General features: G+C 39.9%; 1 protein-coding gene across 1 annotated transcript; it reads left to right on the forward strand.

The window, feature by feature from the left end:
• LOC102172503 (eukaryotic translation initiation factor 3 subunit F) lies at nucleotides 7,703-8,979 on the forward strand. Its single transcript, XM_005696838.3, has one exon. It carries the CDS (start codon nucleotides 7,709-7,711, stop codon nucleotides 8,816-8,818), a length of 1,110 nt encoding a protein of 369 aa, XP_005696895.2. The 5' UTR covers nucleotides 7,703-7,708; the 3' UTR covers nucleotides 8,819-8,979.

The raw sequence follows: 23,848 nt of genomic DNA on the forward strand, positions 1-23,848 counted from the left end.
TTTCATATTGTAGTTTGTTGTTCTTGAGTCGCTAAGTCGTGTTCAACTCTTTTGCGACCCCAGGGACTATTTCCCCCCAGGCTCCTCTGTCCATGAAAAGAAACTCTCAAAGGTCATTAACTATAGTGGCTTTATCTCATTTCTCATCCACTGAGAATGTTTTTCCCAGTGATTTTATTTATTTAGTTTTAGCTGTGCTGGGTCTCCGTTGTTGCATGGGCTTTTCTCTAGCTGCTGTGAGCAGAGGCTACTCTCAGTTACATTGCACTGGCTTCTCACTGTGGTGGCTTCTCTTGTTTCTGCGCACAGGCTCTAGAGTGCACAGGCTTCAGAAGGTGGGCAGGTGGCCTCAGTAGTTGTGGCATATGGGCATATGTTGCCCCCCAGCATGTGGGATCTCCCTGGATCAGGGATTGAACCTGTGTCTCCTGCATTGGCAGGCAGACTCTTTACCACTGAGCCACCAGGGAAGCCCTGAGATTCTTGATGCTGCCCTTTTCTCATTAAACGTCCTTTGATTTGGTGATACACAATATACTTCTCAGACTCTTGTCCCTTTTATCTTCCCCTTCCTCTCAAGTGCTCAGCCATCTCCCTTAACTTCATCTGTCATCTCTATCTGTGTAGATGACTCCTCCAGACTCTTCACTCCAAGTATCCAGAGAGTATTTCAGTCTGCCTGTCCCAACTCCACTCCACATAAGGTGAATGCATGTTGCCCACACACACCATCTTTTCCTCTTCTGCATTTCCAGTTTCAGTCATGGTCTCCACATACCTTTCATCATAGATGTAAAATCAGCCATTTCCTGTGATAGGACACACTGAAAGAGAACCATGAGCTAGAGAAAACCGTGGTTCAGTCCTGAACATGTTTAACCCAGTGCATCTTTGTGATGTATAGTTGGAAGTGGAGAATAGACGGTTGAATATGGGTTTGGAGTCTTTTCATTGTGTCTCATACCAAATCTTTAAGGATCATTTCAGAAGTAAAATATATTTAAAAATGACTTTTATGAAACATGTTCATTTCCAAAGAATTATTTTAAACCATTGGCACTCTCTATACCACTTGATATACAGATATAATTTTGAAGGCTTTAATTGCCTTAACCGAGACAAGTTGATTTTATAATCTTTCACAGATTTCTTTTGCAAGTTTAACTATTTTAATGTTTCTGTGTGTGATGAAGCTTATATCTATGCTACAAATGAAAAGTAAACCAACTCAGATTAGCCCTCAATAATTCATCCATATTTCTCCAAATGATTTTTTATTCCTGTGCTGTTTAGTAATTTGGCACAGAATAGATAACTAATGAAGGACTGTTTGCTTAGTGGTAGAGAACTTTTTCCAGGTTTCCCTCCAGAACAAGGTATTTATATTTAAAGATAATTTTTGCCTAAAACTACAACTTTGAATATTTGGGTTCTAAGTCCACTTTTAATTTAATATCTTGTTTTTTAGGATCATCATAGTTTAAAAAAAAAAGATATCTCTTGCTGACATGAAGATCCAGATGAAACACATCATTGACAATGCTTATTTAGCCATGATACTAATTATTAAGTCTCATTCACCAATATCACAGGGGTTTTTTAATTAAAATTCAATTAGTAATTTCCCATAGTGTCAGTATTTCATCTTGGAAGCTAATCAGAAGATATACATTTAAACTTTTTTGTTATTTTAAATAATAACTCTAGAGACTCATTTCAGCTCCTAAGTCACTAAACTTACAATAGGAAATCTTCACATGAACATAACAGTTCTATAGATTTATTTGGTAAGAGTGAGATTCGTTTGGGAAGACTGTACTTTCCCGCTCATGCTCTCTATGGGGCATAGTCATGCCCACACATAATGAATGGCACACATCCCTAGCAGGGGTGAGCTAATGGCACACATTTCCCAGCAGCCTGCTCTGCATACCGCCGACATTCCTCTTTAACTTTAAAGCTATAGAGAAAAGATCAGAGTGAGTTAGATGCAGTCAGTTCCGGGGCAGTGATTGCCTTCTGCAATCAAGCATGATAAAATCTATAATCCTTTATGGATATTTGAAGACATTGTCCTGTAGCATTATAAAAGATATATAGAGGTCCAGAGAAATATTTTACAAGAGCCATGTACAATATATATCTTCAGGAAAATGATACAAGTTTATGGAAACATATTTAAAGGGGTTGTTATATATATATATATCTCCCATATCCTGAGATAGAGAAAAGTTGGATAAAATAACCAGGAGTTTCCTCCACCATTATGAATCTCGCTTTTTCAGCTCTTACTGTAATGGCAAATCAAAACTTTTTTATATTTATCTGACTAACTTAAGCAAAAAGAAAGCAATTGTATATGCCTATTGGGAAAGAAATAGTATTTGAAAACCTCAGGTATCCAAATTACCCATGCAAATTGTCTGACTAAGTAAGGGGTCACTACTTTACTATATGCTCATTCATGGATCACATGTAATTATCTGAAGCCTTTAAGAAGAATGTTAATATAAGCCCATTCACTGGGTGTGGAATTCAGGGGTTGATGTCCTAAGATTAACAATTAAAATCTGACTCTCTAGAGAGTTATCAAAATGTTCCTTTGTTAGCATCTAAAATAATTACACCAGCAATATGGTCTACGTTCTGCAGGCTGTTTCTACCAACTGGCTAGACAACTATTTTCTCAAATTAATTCCATACTGTATAGTTTACAGAAATAAGTCTCTCTTCGACATCTACTAGACAGACATATTGCCAATAAAACTTATCTTCAGGGGGAAAAAAAGTTCAAGCTTCATTAACTCTTCACAAAAAGTAAATGTTGCGCTAATTAGAGCTTTGGCATGGAACCAGAAAATACAATTTTCATTCTGAATCTGCCACTAACCAGAGATGCGCCCTCTTGACAAATACCTGTGACACCTTTAAAGACGTGATTCTTTTAATGTGAGATCAGTGTGTCAAAATGTTTTTAAAACATAGTTAAACAAATATATGACAAAACTGTGTCAGAGTTACCTAGTTGTCCACCAAAATCTATCCTCCTTTCCTTACTAGGCTACATTTCTCAGTCTCCACTGCAGTCTGATGGCCGTGAGAGTAGATGCTCCTTGAGGGAATGTGAGTATTAAGTAACACAAATCCCACTTCAGGACTTCATCTTTGAAGAGCGTATATTTTCTCATCTTCCATTTCCCTTCTACCAGTCATATCCTGAATGTGGCAACCAGCCTTAATCATGAAGATAACAATATGCTCCTGTTATGCAAGAATAACAGTTAGAAGGAGCCTGGGTCCTTGAATCACAATATGGAAGACAGCCACTCACTGACTTGCTTTAAGCAATTACATGGGAGATAACCTTAACTTGTGCTTAAGCTATTACATAATTGGATTTATTTATCAGAGAACATTAACCTAGCAAAATTAATATGCCAGCCAAGGAAGCCCATGTTTTTCTGATTCGGTCATTAGAAATACCTTTTAAGAATTTGAAAGGTATACAGAATACGTTAAATAAAATGAGCATGTATCAGAAAAACATTGTAAGAATATTTTTATTAAAATATATATCAATTAAAATAACTATTTGCATAAGTGTGCTCAATCATATCTGACTCTTCGTGATGCCATGGACAGAAGCCCACCAGGCTCCTCTGTCCTTGGGATTTCCCAGGTAAGAATACTGGAGTGAGTTGTCATTTCCTTCTCCGGGGGAATCTGCCCACCCCAGGGTTTAAACTCAAGTCTCGTGTCTCCTGCATTGCCGGGTGGATTCTTTACCACTGTGCTACCTGGGAAACCCAATATTTGTGCATAAAAGTATGTAAATATATATTGGATGAGAGACAATTTAGTATTGTTGTTACTGTTCAGTCTCTAAGTTGTGTCCAACTCTTTGCAACCACATAGACTGCAGCCCGCCAGGCTTCCCTGTCCTTCACTATCTCCCACAGTTTGCTCAAACTCATGTCCATTGGGTCAGTGATGCCATGCAACCATCTCATCCTCTGTCACCCCTCCTTCTCCTCCTGCCCTCAATCTTTCCCAGCATCAGGGTCTTTTCCAATGAGTCAATTTAGTATGCGTTAGTGGTTGAGAGTATGGATCCTAGTTTTATCATTTACTGGCTGTATGATTTTGAGGAAAAAAAATAGCTTAACTTCTCTACACTTTGGTTTGTTTATCTTTAATGTAGCGACATGATGATAATAGTATTTACCTTCCCTTTGGGTTGTTTTTGGGAGTAAATGAATTAATATATGTATCAGTTCAGTTCAGTTCAGTCACTCAGTCATGTCCGAGTCTTTGCGACACCATGAACCGCAACACGCCAGGCCTCCCTGTTCATCACCAACTCCCAGAGTTTACCCAAACTCATGTCCATTGAGTCAGTGATGCCATCCAACCATCTCATCGTCTATCATCCCCTTCTCCTCCTGCCCTCAATCTTTCCCAGCATCAGGGTCTTTTTCAATGAGTCAGCTCTTTGCACCAGGTGGCCAAAGTATTGGAGTTTCAGCTTCAACATCAGTCCTTCCAATGAACACCCAGGACTGATCTCCTTTGGGATGGACTGGTTGGATCTCCTTGCAGTCCAAGGGACTCTCAAGAGTCTGCAGCACCACAGTTCAAAAGCATCAATTCTTCTGCACTCAGCTTTCTTTATAGGCCAACTCTCACATCCATACATGACCACTGGAAAAACCATAGCTTTGACTAGATGGACCTGTGTTGGCAAAGTAATGTCTCTGCTTTTTAATATGCTGTCTGGGTTGGTCATAACTTTCCTTCCAAGGAGTAAGCGTCTTTTAATTTCATGGCTGCAGTCACCGTCTGCAGTGATTTTGGAGTCCAAAAAAATAAAGTCTGACACTGTTTCTACTGTTTCCCCATCTTAGTTTTCTGAATGTTGAGCTTTAAGCCAACTTTTTCACTCTCCTCTTTTGCTTTCATCCAGAGGCTCTTTAGTTCGTCTTCATTTTCTGCCATAAGGTTGGTGTCATCTGCATACCTGCGGTGATTGATATTTCTCCCGGCAATCTTGATTCCAGCTTGTGCTTCCTCCAGCCCAGTGTTTCTCATGATGTACTCTGCATATAAGTTAAATATATGTATACCACATAGTAGAAATTATCGATGTTTTAGTCAATATTATTTTCATCATCATTATAACAGAGAAAAATATAGAAAGGCTATCTTTGGAGTGTGGGGTTAGAGGAAAAAAATCTTCACTCTTTCTATTCTTATTATTGTTTGAATTTATCAGACTAAACATGAGCACTTGATTATTAAATTTCTCATAGTTCTTAGTGATTACTAAACATCCAATAATTTTAAAGACATATTTAAAATGTATACCTTTTGTGCTCGCTTTGGCAGCACATATACTAAAATTGGAACGATACAGAGAAGATTAGCATGGCCCCTGCACAAGGATGACACACAAATTCGTGAAGCATTCCATATTTTTAGAAATAAAAGGAATCCAAATTGGGAAAGAAGAGGTAAAACTCTCACTGTTTGCAGATGACATGATCCCCTACATGGAAAACCCTAAAGACTCCACCAAAAAATTACTAGAGATCATCAATGAATATAGTAAAGTTGCAGGATATAAAATCAACACACAGAAATCCCTTGCATTCCTATACACTAATAATGAGAAAGTAGAAAAAGAAATTAAGGAAACAATTCCATTCACCATTGCAACAAAAAGAATAAAATACTTAGGAATATATCTACCTAAAGAAACTAAAGACCTATATATAGAAAACTATAAAACACTGATGAAAGAAATCAAAGAGGACACTAATAGATGGAGAAATATACCATGTTCATGGATCGGAAGAATCAATATAGTGAAAATGAGTATACTACCGAAAGCAAATTACAAATTCAATGCAATCCCTATCAAGCTACCAGCTATATTTTTCACAGAACTAGAACAAATAATTTCAAGATTTGTATGGAAATACAAAAAACCTCGAATTGCCAAAGCAATCTTGAGAAAGAAGAATGGAACTGGAGGAATCAACTTGCCTGACTTCAGGCTCTACTACAAAGCCACAGTCATCAAAACAGTATGGTACTGGCACAAAGACAGACATATAGATCAATGGAACAAAATAGAAAGCCCAGAGATAAATCCACACACATATGGACACCTTATCTTTGACAAAGGAGGCAAGAATATACAATGGAGTAAAGACAATCTCTTTAACAAGTGGTGCTGGGAAAACTGGTCAACCCCTTGTAAAAGAATGAAACTAGATCACTTTCTAACACCGCACACAAAAATAAACTCAAAATGGATTAAAGATCTAAATGTAAGACCAGAAACTATAAAACTCCTAGAGGAGAACGTAGGCAAAACACTCTCAGACATAAATCACAGCAGGATCCTCTATGATCCACCTCCCAGGATTCTGGAAATAAAAGCAAAAATAAACAAATGGGATCTAATTAAAATTAAAAGCTTCTGCACAACAAAGGAAAATATAAGCAAGGTGAAAAGACAGCCTTCTGAATGGAAGAAAATAATAACAAATGAAGCAACTGACAAACAACTAATCTCAAAAATATACAAGCAACTTATGCAGCTCAATTCCAGAAAAATAAACGACCCAATCAAAAAATGGGCCAAAGAACTACATAGACATTTCTCCAAAGAAGACATACGGATGGCTAACAAACACATGAAAAGATGCTCAACATCACTCATTATTAGAGAAATGCAAATCAAAACCACAATGAGGTACCACTTCACACCAGTCAGAATGGCTGCGATCCAAAAATCTGCAAGCAATAAATGCTGGAGAGGGTGTGGAGAAAAGGGAACCCTCCTACACTGTTGGTGGGAATGCAAACTAGTACAGCCACTATGGAGAACAGTGTGGAGAGTCCTTAAAAAATTGCAAATAGAACTACCTTATGACCCAGCAATCCCACTGCTGGGCATACACACCGAGGAAACCAGAATTGAAAGAGACACATGTACCCCATTGTTCATCGCAGCACTGTTTATAATAGCCAGGACATGGAAACAACCTAGATGTCCATCAGCAGATGAATGGATAAGAAAGCTGTGGTACATATACACAATGGAGTATTACTCAGCCGTTAAAAAGAATTCATTTGAATCAGTTCTGATGAGATGGATGAAACTGGAGCCGATTATACAGAGTGAAGTAAGCCAGAAAGAAAAACACCAATACAGTATACTAACACATATATATGGAATTTAGAAAGATGGCAATGACGACCCTATATGCAAGACAGGAAAAAAGACACAGATGTCTATAACGGACTTTTGGACTCAGAGGGAGAGGGAGAGGGTGGGATGATTTGGGAGAATGGCATTCTAACATGTATACTATCATGTAAGAATTGAATTGCCAGTCTATGTCTGACGCAGGATACAGCATGCTTGGGGCTGGTGCATGGGGATGACCCAGAGGGATGTTGTGGGGAGGGAGGTGGGAGGGGGGTTCATGTTTGGGAACGCATGTAAGAATTAAAGATTTTAAAATTAAAAAAATAAAAAACTAAACTAAAATAAAATAAAATCACCCAAGGGAAAAAAAAAAACATATACCTTTTAATAATGTTTTAGTTGTAATTTCTTCTTTTTTCTTAATTAGCATTGCCAGAATTTTATGTATTGTTTTTCCTTTCTGAAAACTAGTTATTGGCTCTCGACAAGATGGCCACACCAGCAGTACCGGCGAGCGCGCCTCCCGCCACCCCATCCGAAGCCCCAGCTGCGGCCTCATCTCCGGCCTCGGCCTCGGCCCCGGCCCCGGCCCCAGCCTCAGCCTCGGCCCCGGCTCCATCGCCGGCTCCGGCTCCAGCTTCATCGCCGGCTCCCGCGTCATCCTCAGACCCGGCAGCAGCAGCGGCTACGACCGCGGCTCCGGGCCAGACCCCGGCCTCAGCGCCAGCCCCAGCGCAGACCCCCGCACAGTCTCTCTCTGGCCCTGCTCTCCCAGGCCCCTTCCCCGGCGGCCGCGTGGTCCGGCTGCACCCGGTCATTTTGGCCTCCATCGTGGACAGCTACGAGCGACGCAACGAGGGAGCTGCCCGAGTTATCGGGACCCTGCTGGGAACCGTTGACAAGCACTCAGTGGAAGTCACCAATTGCTTTTCAGTGCCACACAATGAGTCAGAAGATGAGGTGGCTGTTGACATGGAATTTGCTAAGAACATGTATGAGTTGCACAAGAAAGTCTCTCCAAACGAGCTCATCCTGAGCTGGTACGCTACAGGCCATGACATCACGGAGCACTCAGTGCTGATCCATGAGTACTACAGCCGAGAAGCCCCCAACCCCATTCACCTCACAGTGGACACCAGCCTCCAGAATGGCCGCATGAGCATCAAGGCCTACGTCAGCACTTTAATGGGTGTTCCTGGGAGGACCATGGGGGTGATGTTCACCCCTCTAACAGTGAAATACACATACTACGACACTGAACGCATAGGAATTGACCTGATCATGAAGACCTGTTTCAGCCCCAACCGGGTGATCGGCCTCTCCAGTGACTTGCAGCAAGTGGGCGGGGCTTCCGCTCGCATCCAGGACGCCCTCAGCACAGTGTTGCAGTATGCGGAGGACTTGCTGTCTGGGAAGGTGTCAGCCGACAATACCGTGGGCCGCTTCTTGATGAGTCTGGTTAACCAAGTACCCAAAATAGTTCCTGAGGACTTCCAGACCATGCTCAACAGCAATATCAACGACCTGTTGATGGTGACATATCTGGCCAACCTCACACAGTCACAAATTGCCCTCAATGAGAAGCTTGTGAACCTGTGAAGGGGCCACGGGCAGCCCTCCTGCCACACTGGGTCCCAGCCAAGCCCAGGACCCAGAATGGAGTGAAGGAGAAATGGTGTCTTTGTGGTCTGAGTCACATTGAGTCAATCAACTGCTTGTGACTCTAAATAAACATAGAGTACCTTTCGTAAGTGAAAAAAGAAAAAAAAAAAAAAAACAACTAGTTATTGGATTTGTTGACAAGTTATACTATCATTCTGCTTTCTAATCTTTTAATTTTGATGACTAGCTCATTTTTTTATTGTTTTAATATTATAAATAATCCTACAGGAAATATGCTTGACTTGCATCTTTGTACCCTAGTGTTTATATTTCTACAAGGTAGATTTCTAAAAGGGGGATTAATGAGTCACTAGTCTAGTTTTTTTTAATGTTAATGAGTACTGCCAAATTGCCCTTTTAAAAAGCTGTGCAATCTTACACTTCCACAAACTATGAGTGAATCTGTTTTTCCATATCTCATCAACACTGGGTACCATCAATCTTAGTGATGTTCCCAGTCTGATAGGTAAAAATATGATATGGCCTATTTATGCACAAAGCTGACAGAATGGAGGTAGGGCAGCCTACTATATAAAAAGCATGTATATTATCATGGTTAGCAAATGAGAGTCAAATGAGCCAGGATATTGAATTTAGAAGATCAACAAAACTCTCTGATAAAGGAAAAAGTGGAGAAGAAGTCAGCAGAATTATGGAATTTTTCATTCTTTAAAAAGAATGATGGGGGCCAAGAACAGAGTTGGCATTAGATGAAGCTGATATCACGTTAATGTCCTACATGTTATCACTCCAAATTAGCCTTCAGGGGGAATCTCACTTTATCATGAAGATAAGAAAAACCATGTAAAAAAAGTAATAATGGTGCTGTGGAGGGAGCTCAGGAAGAAGTTTGGCAGGAGGTACGCAAGGTCAAGGGGGAAATTTCAAGGGAAGAATCTGAGTTAGTGAGATGAGGGCTGAATTGATCTGGTGGTCAAAAGCTTCCATGATTTTTCTCCTTGGGTTGGTTGCTTCCAGTGTTAATAAATAAAGGAGCAGCAGCAGCTACTGCTGCTGCTAATTCGCTTTAGTCATGTCCAACTCTGTGCAACCACATAGACGGCAGCCCACCAGGCTCCGCTGTCCCTGGGATTCTCCAGGCAAGAACGCTGGAGTGGGTTGCCATTTCCTTCTCCCATGCATGAAAGTAAAATGTGAAAGTGAAGTCACTCAGTCGTGCAGACAGAGGCAAATGAGTGGTTTTCATGTACATCATGATGTATCAACACTCAATAGTTTATAAATATTTTTCTTTGTGTTTCATAACAGTGTTCCATTGCTGACTGTACAAAAGGCAAACTCAGCCCCCTTTCTTGACCCTTCTGTATATCCTAACACTTTCCAACATCTCACCGGGGCTCTCTCTTTCTGGCTTCTTTCCTCCCTTACATCATAGTCACCCTACTTATTTTCAGCTTTTTATCTCAAGCTTGAAAGTTGAAAGTGAAAGTCATTCAGTCATGTCTGACTCTTTGCAACCCCACAGACTGTAACCTCTATCCATGGAATTCTCAAGGCATGATCACTGGAGTGGGTAGTGGGCATGCCTTGGAGATTCCCCTTCTCAATGGGAATCTTCCCAACCCAAGGATCAAACCATTCATACCTAAAAAGCTTTCACCTCACCCCCAATTCTCATATTTCACAAGTAAAATCTAATCCTAACCTAAAATAGTCTTTCTTTTTACTGGAATTGCCTGGGCACTATGTATATGTCTGGGCTTCCCAGGTGGCAGAATGGTAAAGAATATGCCTGTCAAGCAGGAGACATGGGTTCAATCCTTGGGTCAGGAAGATAACCTGGAGAAGGAAATGGGAACCCACTCCAGTTTTCTTGCCTGTAGAATCCCATGGACAGAAGAGCCTGGCAGGCTACAGTCCATGGGGCCACAAGAGTTGCACACGACTTAGCAACTCAACAACAACAGTGTATGTGTATACATGACTCAGAGCTAGTCAACAGTTCTTGGTTTCTGTCCGTATAAATGGACAAAATTGGAGGGATGATTTTTAAGATCTCAGGTTCTGAAATCGGGTTTCAAGAGTGTGGTGGTTCTTAGCTTTGGAAATTCCTCCACCTACTGGTTGTCTGAAGTCAGTTTACACTGAGATCAATGTTGCTTTATGAGTCTGCCCATTTTCAAGAATATCGTGTGCCTCTATGGATGCTGACACATTTATAAATCACTTTGAATTCCAAAAATTCTGTTACGAAGAGAATGTATTCTTAAACAATATTATAAAGCAGATGATAAATTTCTTAATGCTGTTTGACAACCACTGGAGGGCAGAAAAGTATCATATAGTGACTTGCTGCAAGTCTGGCTAGAGAAGGAAAAGATACCTTGTTTTATGTACATTTCTAAAAGAAATCAAATTATGTTAATATTTAATCTTTTATTGGGTGCATGGAACATCTTTTCAGATGAAACTTCTGGTAGTGGTTATATGCTTTTTTTCAAATTATTTTCCACCAGCATATCAGATCAGACAAAAGCAATTTGTCATCAGGCAGTGGGTTTGTCAATATTACTAAGAAGAACAGTTGAAATATGTTGATAAACTAAATATCACTAAAGATTAAAGAAATCAGTTCTAAAACAACAGCTCCATGGCTGCCCAATTTTTAGGAACTCCTCAGTTACCCTAACATAAAAAAAGTGAAAATGTTAGTCACTCAGTCATGTCTGACTGTTTATGACCCCATGGACTGTAGCCCACCAGGCTCCTCTGCCCGTGGAATTCTCCAGGCAAGAATCCTGGAGTGGTTTGCCATTTCCTTCATGAATTCAAACATGGCTTACAATTATTAGCTACTTTCCTAATGCCTCCTCTTCCAAAATAAACTCCTGGAAGATTAGAATGCAAGTACCATGTCTCCTTCCACACCTTCAATCAGCCTTTTGCCCTTCACCCCAAGGAACTACTCAGGTAAAGCCAGCGATGACTCTTTAATGGCTGAATCCAATTAAGTTTCTTTAGTTAAAAGATCATAAACCAGCCTGTGCTAACTTAACATGTAAGAGGAATTTACTAGAAGAACATCAGTCTCTAAACTTGAAGACATGCAGGTAGCAAGAGCTAATCAAAAGTCTTATCAGGGATCTCTGCTGGCATTACATCTGTGCCATCCCTGGATCACTTGGCTCAAGTTTCCAAGTCCCAGGTGAGCCCATCCAACTTGCTGAGCTCGGGTCGCACACTCATCCCATGACTCAGAATGACAGAACAGAAGTCCCAGTTTGAGATGTCAATGACTGACTGACTTAATGAGATCAGCCCTGAGCTGACATCCCCTCCCCTACTTCCTCTATTTCCCATTCTCTCATAGTAAATACATCACAAGTTCTGGTTAAAATAACTGTATTGATATTATTATGACTCTGTAAATATTATTTGCTGATGGGCTGAGTAGTAACTGTGATTAATGTTTCCTGTCCAGGGTCTTTTTTTTTTTTTTCTTGGTATTTTTTTCACGGTTTCTTTCCTCTCATCCTTATTTCCTCTCTCTGTTGAAGAGTCTGTAGGAGAGCAGCTTAAGCCCCACTCGGAGGTGGCTCTTCCTCATTCAGGGTCCTGAGGGGTGGAAGCTGCGGATGAGACTCCAGTGGCCAGATGAGAGCTCCAGTCCTCAGCAGGGAACTGCTGGTCTGTGTCTACAGGGGGCACCTGTGCGCCTCGAGACCAGTCTGTGTCCTCAGGCTGAGTAGCCATCAGCCCAGGAGCTGGAGCAGTCCGTTCACCCCGAAATTCTCCCTAGGTCACAGCCTTTCTCAGCAGCAGCCTGCTCTTCCTTTGCAGCCTCCTCAGGATCTTTTTCAGAAGTAAAGCTCAGTCTTCCCTGGTGGTACAGACAGTAATAAACCCTCCTGTGATGCAGGAGACCCAGGTTCCCATGTCTCCTTCATTGGCAGGTGTGTTCTTTACTCCTAGTGCCACCTGGGGAGCCCTCCAGGTCTTCCGTATATCTATCCAATCATCTTTTTAATTGTCAAATACTCATCAATTATTATGCTCCACAACTCATAGATTAAGATCTATAGATTTCACTTTTGTGTAGGAGACTTCTTTCCATAAGCTTTTCTATTCTTATTTTTATATACTAATAGGTTTCAGGGTGGAGTGATAAGCTGGTAAACCAAACTTTTGCTCTTGGTACTCCAAATGGCAACATATAGAAGGCTTTTTCAGCAACCATTTGGTTTCTCCAAAGAACACTCCAGTATTCAGTTTGGGAGGCATGGGTTTAGCTGATGGGATTTCAAAAAAAGGAACAGGAAAAAATTGGGGTGTGGGGAGTCACACATATTCAGCTTTCCAGATGGTGCAGTGGTAAAGGATCCGCCTGCCAATGCAGGAGATGCAAGAGACGGGGCTTTGATCCCTGAGTCGGGACGATTCCCTGGAGTAGGAAGTGGCAACCTTCTCCAGTATTCTTGCCTGGAAAATTCCATGGACAGAGAAGCCTGGCGGGCTAAAGTCCATATAGTCCATGTGGTCTCAAAGTGTCGGATACAACTGGGCGAATGAACACACAAATATATTCAGCATACAGACTCACTTATCATTTCCCTGTGAACACTGTACTCCACTACCAGTTCCCAAAGAACCCATATGTACCTCCAAGTTCTGAGCCTGTCCTCAAGTCAGTGACCTTCTGTCTTGCAAAACTGCAGCCACCTTGTTAATTCTATAACTTTATTCCTCTGTTTCATTTCAGTGGGTGCTTTGGAAAGAAAAGGAGTGAATGTGGTCAATTCACCATGCTTTTCCAGACTCCCAAATTTATTTAACTCAGGAATTAGATCCTTAGGGTCTGATTTTCTCAAAGTCTTTTCTTTTTTGCCTTTAATCCCTTGCTTTTGAGTTCCATTTCCCTCTTACTAAAGTATGTCCTTTAGATTTTAGGTATGTGAATGAAAAATTCTCCATCTTTTATCACTTTCACTAACAGCTTGATGGGTTTTTACCATGTGAACATATTTGTATTTGCTTCCCAAATCAGAGTTTTGTCGGCCACACAATAAGCCTGTGTTCTCTATTCCAATCACAAACCCCTCACTGACCCAAAAGTAGTCACTATCCTAACTATGATAGTCACAATTTAAAAAACTCTTTAAGTATATATTTAGACTCTATCATCTTACTCTTATTTTTCAATTTGATGTCTTTTAAAAAATATTTTATTGAGGTATAGTTGATTCATAGTGTTTTCTTAATTTCTACTATACCGCAAAGTGATTCAGTTAGACATATTATTTTTCCTATTATTTTCCATTATAGTTTATCACAGTGTATTGAATCCCTGTGCTATACAGTAGGACATTATTGTTTATCCTATTATAATAATTTGTATCTGCTAATCCCAAGCTCCCAACCCTTACGTCTCCCACCCTTTCACCCCTTGGAAGTGTACAAAGGAAAATAGTATTCCATTGTATGTATATATGTGTATGATAACGAAGATGTATATATATCACGTCTTCTTTATCCATTTATTTCTCTATGGACATTTAGGTTGTCTCCATGTCTTGGCTGTTGTGAATAGTGCTGCTATGAACACTGGGGATGCATGTTTCTTTTTGAATTATAATTTTGTCCAGATACATACCCAGGGGTGGAATTGCTGGGTCATAAGGTAACACTATTTTTAGCTTTTCAAGAAAGCTTCATACTGTTCTCCATAACGACTGCATCAATTTTACTTTCCTTCCAACAGTGTAAGAGGGTTTCCTTTTCTCTACCCTCTCTCTAGAATTTCTTATATGTAGGCTTTTTAAAGATGGCTATTCTGACTGGTGTGAGGTGGTACCTCCTTGTAGTTTTGATTTGCGTTTCTCCAATAGTTACGTTGAGCATCTTTTCACATGTCTTTTGGGCATCTGTGCATCTTCTCTGGAAAAATGTCTATGTCTTCTGCCCACTTTTAGATTGGGTTATTTGCTTTTTAATATTGAGTTGTCTGAGCTGTTTTAACATTTTGGAAATTAAGCCTTTGTCAGTCATTTCATTTGCAAATATGTTCTCCTAGTCTGTAGGTTTTCTTTTCATTTGTTTATGGTTTCCTTTGCTCATGTTTGATTAGGTCCCATTTTAAATTTTTGTCTCTATTTCTATTGCCTTGGGAGTTAGATAATATCAATGTTTTCTTAGGTCTGTATCAGAGAATAATTTACCTACGTTCTCTTCTAGGAGTTTTATGGTGTCGTGTCTTATATTTAAGTCTTTAAGCTATTTTGTGTTTATTTTTGTGTTACAGAAAGAGTGTGGTGGGTCCAGCTGCTTGTCGCTCAAAAACCAGTAAGCAGGCCAAGTTGGTGGAAAGGAAAATTTGCTTTCTTTCAGATGCCAGCAACTGAGGGTGGGGGAGGGTAGGGGACATCAGTCCAAAAGCCAACTCCTCCCTTCTCAACAAGCAGTGGGGCAAGAAATTTTATAAACAGAAGTGGGGGGCGGCCACATGCAGAAATAGCACAGTCATCCCTAACAGTCATCTTCAAACTGATCATCAGTGGTCTGGCCAGCGTCATCTTGGTGGTTTTAGGTACAGTTAATCTCCAGTTCCAGGGTTCATTTGTTCCCGTTTCTTTGTGGCCAGTTCTTGGAATTGCAGCAGCTCACTTCCTGGGTACAGTCTGGTCATCCTGCAGTTAACTTCTCCACCTGGTGTTTTAGTATCTATAAGACAGCTCACAGGCTATGGCTCAGAATATTATCTACAGCCCTTGAGAAAGAACTAAAGGGCCTTGACTCTGCTGAATGACTACATTATTGTTATTTAGTCTCCTTTGACTGTTATCCTTTGTTTCTACATTTCTCTCTTCTCTGATTAAACTTCTTTGACTAAAGTTTTCCACAGGCAAAAGGCAGGCAGAAGACATGGTTGGGGCTGGGGACTGGAGGGCAAGGACCATATGGTCCTGCTCCATTTCAATCCCTGCTTTTCTTTGGAGGAGGGACAGGTACAGAACAAGACCAGGAATAAACTTTCATAGTACCTGGACAAACTTTGGAAAATCACTAGACACATTAAAATGAGGATAATAATAAAAATTCATCTTTGTATTTTTCTCTGAATATATTTTTCTCTTAATGGTTAAAGCAGATGGACATATATATTTCATAGGCCACAAACAGGCTGCTTTGGCTAGCCTAAAGTTCAAAGTAAAGGTCAGAATGACTTCCCCACACCTCAGGATGTGAAAATTTCCTCCATCATTTTCCCCTTTTAACTGTAACTCCTTTCATAGGAAGCACTGATAATCAATATATTTTTCCAGCGTTGCCAGAGTGGTTCTTCTGCTTGCTCTGGCCCATCCACATCTCTCATTGCTAGGCCTTCTTTTTATTTATATGTTTGCCTAGTTGTCCATGTTGGGGTGAAACTAATCAGATACCATGAACAGGCTCAGAGGTTAATAAGGAAATGCTTTGTAGGCCACACAGTTTATCATCTATACCCAACTGTCACACAAACATTGCACATGTGCTTTAAGCAGTAAATCAAAGGCAGCAGTGCTACAGATCATGCGTAGTTATACTCTGTAACATCTTTACTGGACAACTTTTCCATCTTGAATATTAGGGTCAAAAGTATGGTTAGAAACAACGCAATTATCTTCCATTAGAAGTCTGTGTTAATCAAAGTCAGATCAATATTCCAGGAGAACTTTGCTTTCTTAACAGAGAGACAAAACCAAGTTCAGTCTTGCATCAATTTACTGTTAATAACAAAATTCATTTACCTAATTTAATTCAGTCTAATCTTAATCCTGACAACATACAAAACTCTTTTCTCAGAGTTCCTTTTTAATAAACCTTTTATCATCTTCTGGATCCAAAGAAATTTGTCCTGTATTTCCTCATCCAGAAACAACTGTAGGACAAAATTATTATCATTTTTTTCTAACCAAGAACATCTCCATTTTTCATACCTTTTCTTCACACACAACACATATCTGACTTGCTTTACATACTAAAATGGTTCCCTTAACATTTTGATATATCACAATTTTTAATCCTTGAATACATTAACAAAACCAAGAAACAAGTGATTAAAATGTTACACCAGCATTTTCTATTTGGCAAACTTAAGAACATATTCTATAACCTTAAAAAAAACTTTTTTCATAGCATAATTTTTCTTCAGTGTTACAACATACATGTTTAATAAACCAAAACATCTTTAGTTTCCCTCTTGGTCTTACGAGAAGACAAAAGCAGGTAAATTTAGATTTGTTCGATTTATAAGTGCTTATTTCTGTTTAAGGCCAATTAAATAGAGCTCTTTTACAAATAAACCTCAGCAATATTATCCAAAGACAAAAACACATATTGAGACATACAAACATCCAGATAAACAGAGATCTCATTGTTTCATTATTTTTTATGTTTCATGAATTAGGCATTGCAATTAAACTTATCAGTCAGAATAGCCAAATTTACACACTCAATTTTAAAAGGCTTCCCTTCTTTTCTTTTTTCTTTTTGATTTGAATTTTTACCATTAACCCAAGGCTGAAGATCCAGGCAAAGTGGACTGTGTTTGTATTTCAAGGACATGATAAGTGTTAACTTCAGATTTTCTGCTAGGCATATTTTTGTTTCCTCAGGGTCTGAAAGAAAGTGTTTTATCAAGCTGGCTTTCCCTAACAGCATATGCACAATGAAGCATTTTTGTATTTTTTTTAAATTTCGAGAATTTCATCTTAACCTATCTTCTCCAGACTCTAAAGAATACTGTTGCCAAACATATATTGTCCAAAAAAAATCATTTCTTTTTAGTCATAATTTCATGGGTAAAATTTTTCTTAATGAATTGAACCTGAATGGACCATTTTATATAAGTCAACAAGAGTACCAATCATACAAAAAGAATGCACACTCACACAGCTATTACAAACACTCTTTGAAGGTGACCGGTACGAAATCCCAAACAAACACTTCCCCAACATAAACAGTCCTCAACAGTAGTCAGATGTCGGAATCAATTGGCAAGAAGGCCCAAATAGTACTTCATGCTTCAAAACGGTCCTCAAAGGCAGACAGACATCAGAAGCAATTGGCAAAAAAGTCCAAATAGCAGTCAGTGCTCACAAACAGTCCTCAACGGCCGTCAGAACCAATTGGCAAGAATGCCCAAACAGCATTAGTACTCACAAATGGGAAGGTGCCCATGCGCACACCAGTGGATCTCCCTGGTTTGGGAGTGTGTCACCTCGTCCCAAATGCAAGTTTCCATTCCACCAAAGAAAAGCGTAAGTTGGCAACCAGTGCCAAGCAGGGGAGAAACAGGGAGGATCCTCAAAACAAATGGTTTTGGCAGCAGCTAGGAATGTCCCCCCAATTCCCTACTTGGGGCTGGCTAGCCATAACCAACTGGAGAAGGAAATGGCAACCCACTCCGGTATTCTTGCCTAGAGACTCCCATGGACAGAGGAGCCTAGTGGGCTGCTGTCCATGGGGTCGCACAGAGTCAGACATGACTGAAGCAACTTAGCATGCATACATGCATTGGAGAAGGAAATGGCAACCCACTCCAGTATTCTTGCCTGGAGAATCCCAAGGACGGAGGAGCCTGGTGGGCTGCCATCTATGGGGTCGCACAGAGTTGGACACAACTGAAGCGACTTAGCAGCAGCAGCAACATAGATTTTGTATGGTTGTGTTTTCATTGTCATTTGTCTCAAGGTATTTTAAAATTTCCTCTTTGATTTCATCGTTGACCCATTGGGTTCTTAGTAGTATGTCGTTTAGTCTCAGTGTAATCTTTTTCTTCTCAATTTTTTTTCTGTGGTTGATTTCTAGTTTCATGCTGTTTAATGCTTTTGTGGTCAGAAAAGCTGACTGAAATAATTTATATATTCTCAAATTTGTTGAAGCTTGCTTTGTGTCTTAGTATGTGGTATGAGGATGTTCCACAGATGCAATGCACATGAACTTGGGCAAACTCTGGGAGATGGTGAGGGACAGGGAGGTCTGCAATGAATGGGGTTGTGAGGAGTTGGACACGACTTGGCAACTGAGCAACAACAACATGAGGATATTCCATGTGCACTTGACAAGCATGTGTATTCTACGTTTTGTTAATGTAATGTCCTGAAACTATCAATTAGTCTAACTGTTCTAATGTATCATTCAGGATAATTTGATGCCTTTTAATCTAATGTCTTTTATTTCCTTTAATCTAATGGTTCTCCTCACTCTTTTTCATACAATTTATCTACTGAACTCAGCTGTCTGACTTGGGTTCCCCACAGTCTGGATTTTGCAGAATGTGCACTAATGGTACTTCCCTTGTGGCTCAGCTGGTAAAGAATCCGCCTGCAACGCAAGAGACCTGGGTTTGATCCCTGGCTTGGGAAGACCTCCTTGAGAATGGGAAGGCTACCCACCCCAGTATTCTGACCTGGAGAATTCCATGGACTACAGTCCATGGGGTTGCAAACAGTTGGACATGACTGAGCAACTTTCATACTAATGGCGTATTTCAGTATGTCTTTGTCCTCTATTTCCTGTAAATTGGCAGTTGAATCCAGAGGCTTGATCAGATTCAGCTTTAATCTCTTTGGTAAGACTACACATTATTATGAATTTATGTAAACTTATTTAATCCATTCTAATTATTACCCTTATTGAAACTCAAATTGTCCCATCTTTGACCAATGGAGAACTTTCTCAAGTTAGGCTTCCTGGGTCCTCTGGACGTGACCCTAGAAGTGTTTAATAGTTCCTCTGCTCTCTGGTATTACAAGATATATTATGTTGATTCTATACTTTTCCTCCCCCAGATCTAGAATCATCCAATTCTCCAAGTAATCTTTGCTTCTTTAAGTGGGAGTTGGTATTTCAAAACTAGAGTCTAGCTGGTAAGAGTGAACACTACTAGTGAAAATAATGCAGGAAACTAGATATTTGATACTCATGATAATTACTCATTTCACCCCATATTATATATATATATATGTATATGTGTGTGTCTGTGTGTGTGTGTCTGTGTGCACGCGCGCACACTCAGTCGTGTCTGAGTCTTTGCAACCCCATGGACTATAGCCTGCCAGACTCCTCTGTCCATGGGATTTCCCAGGCAAGAATACTGGAGTGGGTTGCCATTTCCTCTAATATTGCCATCATCAATACACTGAAAATTTAAATTTTTGCTAATGCTCTTCCCAAACTCCTCCCGAGTTTTACAGTAATTTTGTACCAATATTTCAGATTATAAATCCATCTCAGATTATACTCTTTGTGGCTCTCAGCTCCAAATCTTTGTTTACTGTGCAATAATGGAGCTGAACTCTGCAAATACTTCTCCAATATCAGCTGGTTTAATGTTAGGCTTTGTTAATGGAGGATGCTCTTGGGAGTGGAGGCGCGGAGGCACTGGAGAAGAAAGAGGCTTCTCTTTCTGATTCTTGTGTGCTTATCTCTTTGGGCTCTCCTGCAGAGCCAGTGGTTCCTTCCAGCAGTGCCCACAACAAGCAGCAGCTTCCCAGGGCAGTCTCCCCCAAAACACCATGTTTTAGATGGCTTCATGGAGTGTTATGCTGCTGGCATATCACCTTCCTGTAAGTGGCTGCTCTGGGCACTTTGCAGTACACTCTGATAAAGTCACTTCTCTCTGGATAGCTTCTCCTAGAACTCCAGGGAGGATTTAATGGGTTCCATGGGGGCCACTGAAGAATTGATGCTTTTGAATTGCAGTGTTGGAGAAAACTCCCTTGGACTGCATGGAGATCCAACCAGTCCAGCCTAAAGGAGATCAGAACTGACTCATTTGAAAAGACCCTGGTGCTGGGAAAGACTGAAGGCGGGAGGAGAAGGGGACGACAGAAGACAAGATGGCTGGACGGCATCACCGACTCGATGGACATGAGTTTGGGTGAACTCCGGGAGTTGCTGATGGACAGGGAGGCCTGGTGTGCTGCACTCCATGGAGTCACAAAGAGTCGGACACAACAAAGCAACTGAACTGACTGACTGACTGACTGACTGACTGATGGGGGCCACGGCAGTGAGCTGCAGTCATGCCCTCCTCAAGGAGGAGGTAGGTGGGGCGTGGGGTCAGGGGCCAGGGCCAGGGTGTTTCTTAGTTTAAGAGTGGTGGCTTCTCTCCGTATCTACTCTTCCTCCCATATGTTATAAGTGTTCTCTTTGCCTGTTTGCAGTCAACCTCCTTTCATTCCAGTTCTATTAATAATTCTTCATAGTATTGAACATAGTCCTCGGTTCAAATTACTATGTAGTTTCTATCTCTTGACTAGACCCTGACTGAGACAAACCCTCTTTTAGTCTTGGTTCTAAATGTAACATTTCAAGTCACTGTGAGTAAGTTTGGTTACTGAGCTTCACTCCTCAGGAAAAAATTCAAATAAATGATAGTCTGAGTTCTTTCATTTTGATAACAAATACATTTTTATATTTGAAAGTCAGTTTTGCTGGACACAGAGCTCTTGGTTCTCATTTTCTTTCTTTGAATATTTTAGATATTTCACCATTTTCTCCTCACATGAAGCAGTAATTTTGAAGTATTATGGTAATCCAATTTTCTTTCAGAAATATTTTTTTACCTAAATGACCATTTTAAGAAATGTAAAGTATAGTAATTTTACTACCTAGAATATATCTTGTTTATTCTCAGTGTTTTCAGGTACATAGTATACTCTTTCAGCATGAGACTTCAAATACACATATGAATATATATGTGAATATATATATAAATAGAATATATGTACATATGTTCTATTTCAGGGAAAGTTCTCTTGAATTACAATCTGTTATGTTCTGTTAGCTAGCTATGGTTTTATCAAGAACTTTTAATCCATATGTTGGATTTTCTTTACTTGTCCTCAATATTTATCTTTTCTCTAAAATCATTCCTACCTGTTTTATTTATTTGAAATCTCATCTTCAAAGCCTAGTTTTCTTGAGCATCATCTGTATTTACTTCCGTGTTCCTTCTAGATCAGTATTTATCTGAAACTACTTTTTGTCCTTATTTGTAATTCTTTCCCCAATTGTTACTTTCTGAAGGTTTTTAAATTCCAATTTCTCTTTCACGTTTTATATAATTTTCTTAGTATCTTCACAGTTTTGATCTGATTTTTTCTGGCATTGACACTATGTAATTTTGCATTTGTGGTTTGATCTCATACTCTTGTATTCGGGGGCCTGTGGCGTTATCTATTATTTAGTTTTGTAAACATTGCCCCATCCATGCATTTTTGGTTTCACTATACAGTCTGTTTTGAATTGGTGATTCATGGAGATTTGAGATTCATGTACTACTTTCTTCCCAGAATCTGTTTATATTTTACGGACTCATGAATACTTCCTTTCAGTCCTTAGCTGGGCATGACAGGAAGGTACTAAGGTTGTTCAGGGTGTTGTCTGGATTGGCAATGGTGTGTTACATCACATCCTCATTCTTGACTGATGACTTACTTGGTTATAACATTTTTAGGTTGTCCACAGTTTCCCCTCTGTACTATAAATGTTCCGCTATCTTCAGGATATTTTTACTTTTGACAATATGGCTTCCATTGTAAATGCCATTTCTTTCTAGTTAGGTTATGTTTTAACTGCTCCTATTTAAGATCATTATTTTTCTCTTCGTTTAAATTCATCATGTATGTGTTATATGTATATGTTATTTTCCCAAGACTTGATGTGTGGCTTCAATGTAAAGAGTCATCTTTCTTCAATTCTGGAAAATTACTGGCCATTATTGCTTTTTCCCCTCTTTTGGAATGCCTATCAGATATACTGTTGAACCTTCTTATATAAAACCTCTGAATTTGTTGGTTACAAAAGGCAATAATTTTATTCTTGGCTTAAGCCAATTAGAATTAGATTTATTACTGAAACAGGAACACTCTTACTTTCTCAAAAGCAAAGAAAAAGGTGGTCCCTGAAGCTATGTGATTAACTGTAACTAGGTATCCTTGAAACTTAAACTATTTCTGAACTTTCTATGCAAGTCAATAAATTCATTTACTTTTTCTCCTGTAAATCGATTACAGGTGGATTCCTGACAACTGCAGCGGAGTCCTGATTAATATAAATGTCTACGTGGAGCAGCACTATGCCAGGTGCTGCCTAATCAGTGGTATTCAAAACAAAGTCTGTGTCTCCAATAATCACAGTATTTACACTCATTCCATTCTCTTCATTTATTTGTTCTTTCTTCCTTCCCTTTCCTCCCCTACCCAAACTTGGAATGCATGTTTAAACGTTACAATTTCTTCACAGTTGACTTTTTAAAAATTACTTGTTATTGAATTTTTGGCTGCATTGTGTCTTCATTGCTACGCTTGGGCTTTCTCTAGCTGCAGCCAGCACGGGGGAACCAGGGCTACTCCTCCTTGTGGTGCATGGCCTTCTCATTGCGGTAGCTTCACTTGTTCTGGAGCACCAGCTCGAGGGGTAGGCTTCAGCATTTGGGGTTTACAGGCATAGTTGCCCCAAGGCATGGCGGATCTTCCCAGAGCAGGGATCAAACCTGTGTCCTCTCCATTGGCAGGTGGATTCTTAACCACTGGACCACCAGGAAAGTTGATTTTTAAAACCACATTTGTAAGAATAAACCTAGCTATAGGCCACCACGATCTTTCCCTTGTTTTGGATACATACTATATCGGTATTGATTTAAATAGGTCTTCCAGTGCTTCATGAAAGTCTTTCCCTATAACCTATCCATTAGCTCCTTAAGGCCCAAAGTTAAGCCTTTTACTTTCATTTCCCAGAGCAGAGTCAAGAATGATTCTGGGATTCATCATGTTTCCAACTATACCCACAGTACCTGGCCCCTGTGGATCTGTGGCTCTCCTTCCTGTGTGGGACAGGGGAAACAAAGATATATACCTATCACTTAACCAACTTAAGGACTTCAGAAGGCATACTAAAATATAAATACGTTAAGGTGCCATATATGGTTCAGAGGAAGGGGAAATCATGCCTGGGCTACGG

The sequence above is a fragment of the Capra hircus genome, chromosome 23, assembly GCF_001704415.2.
Source record: "Capra hircus breed San Clemente chromosome 23, ASM170441v1, whole genome shotgun sequence".
NCBI lineage: Eukaryota > Metazoa > Chordata > Mammalia > Artiodactyla > Bovidae > Capra > Capra hircus.

What these genes read in the sequence shown, in the direction of transcription:
- LOC102172503 (XM_005696838.3), top strand. Translation starts at nt 7,709, where the DNA reads ATGGCCACACCAGCAGTACCGGCGAGCGCGCCTCCCGCCACCCCATCC.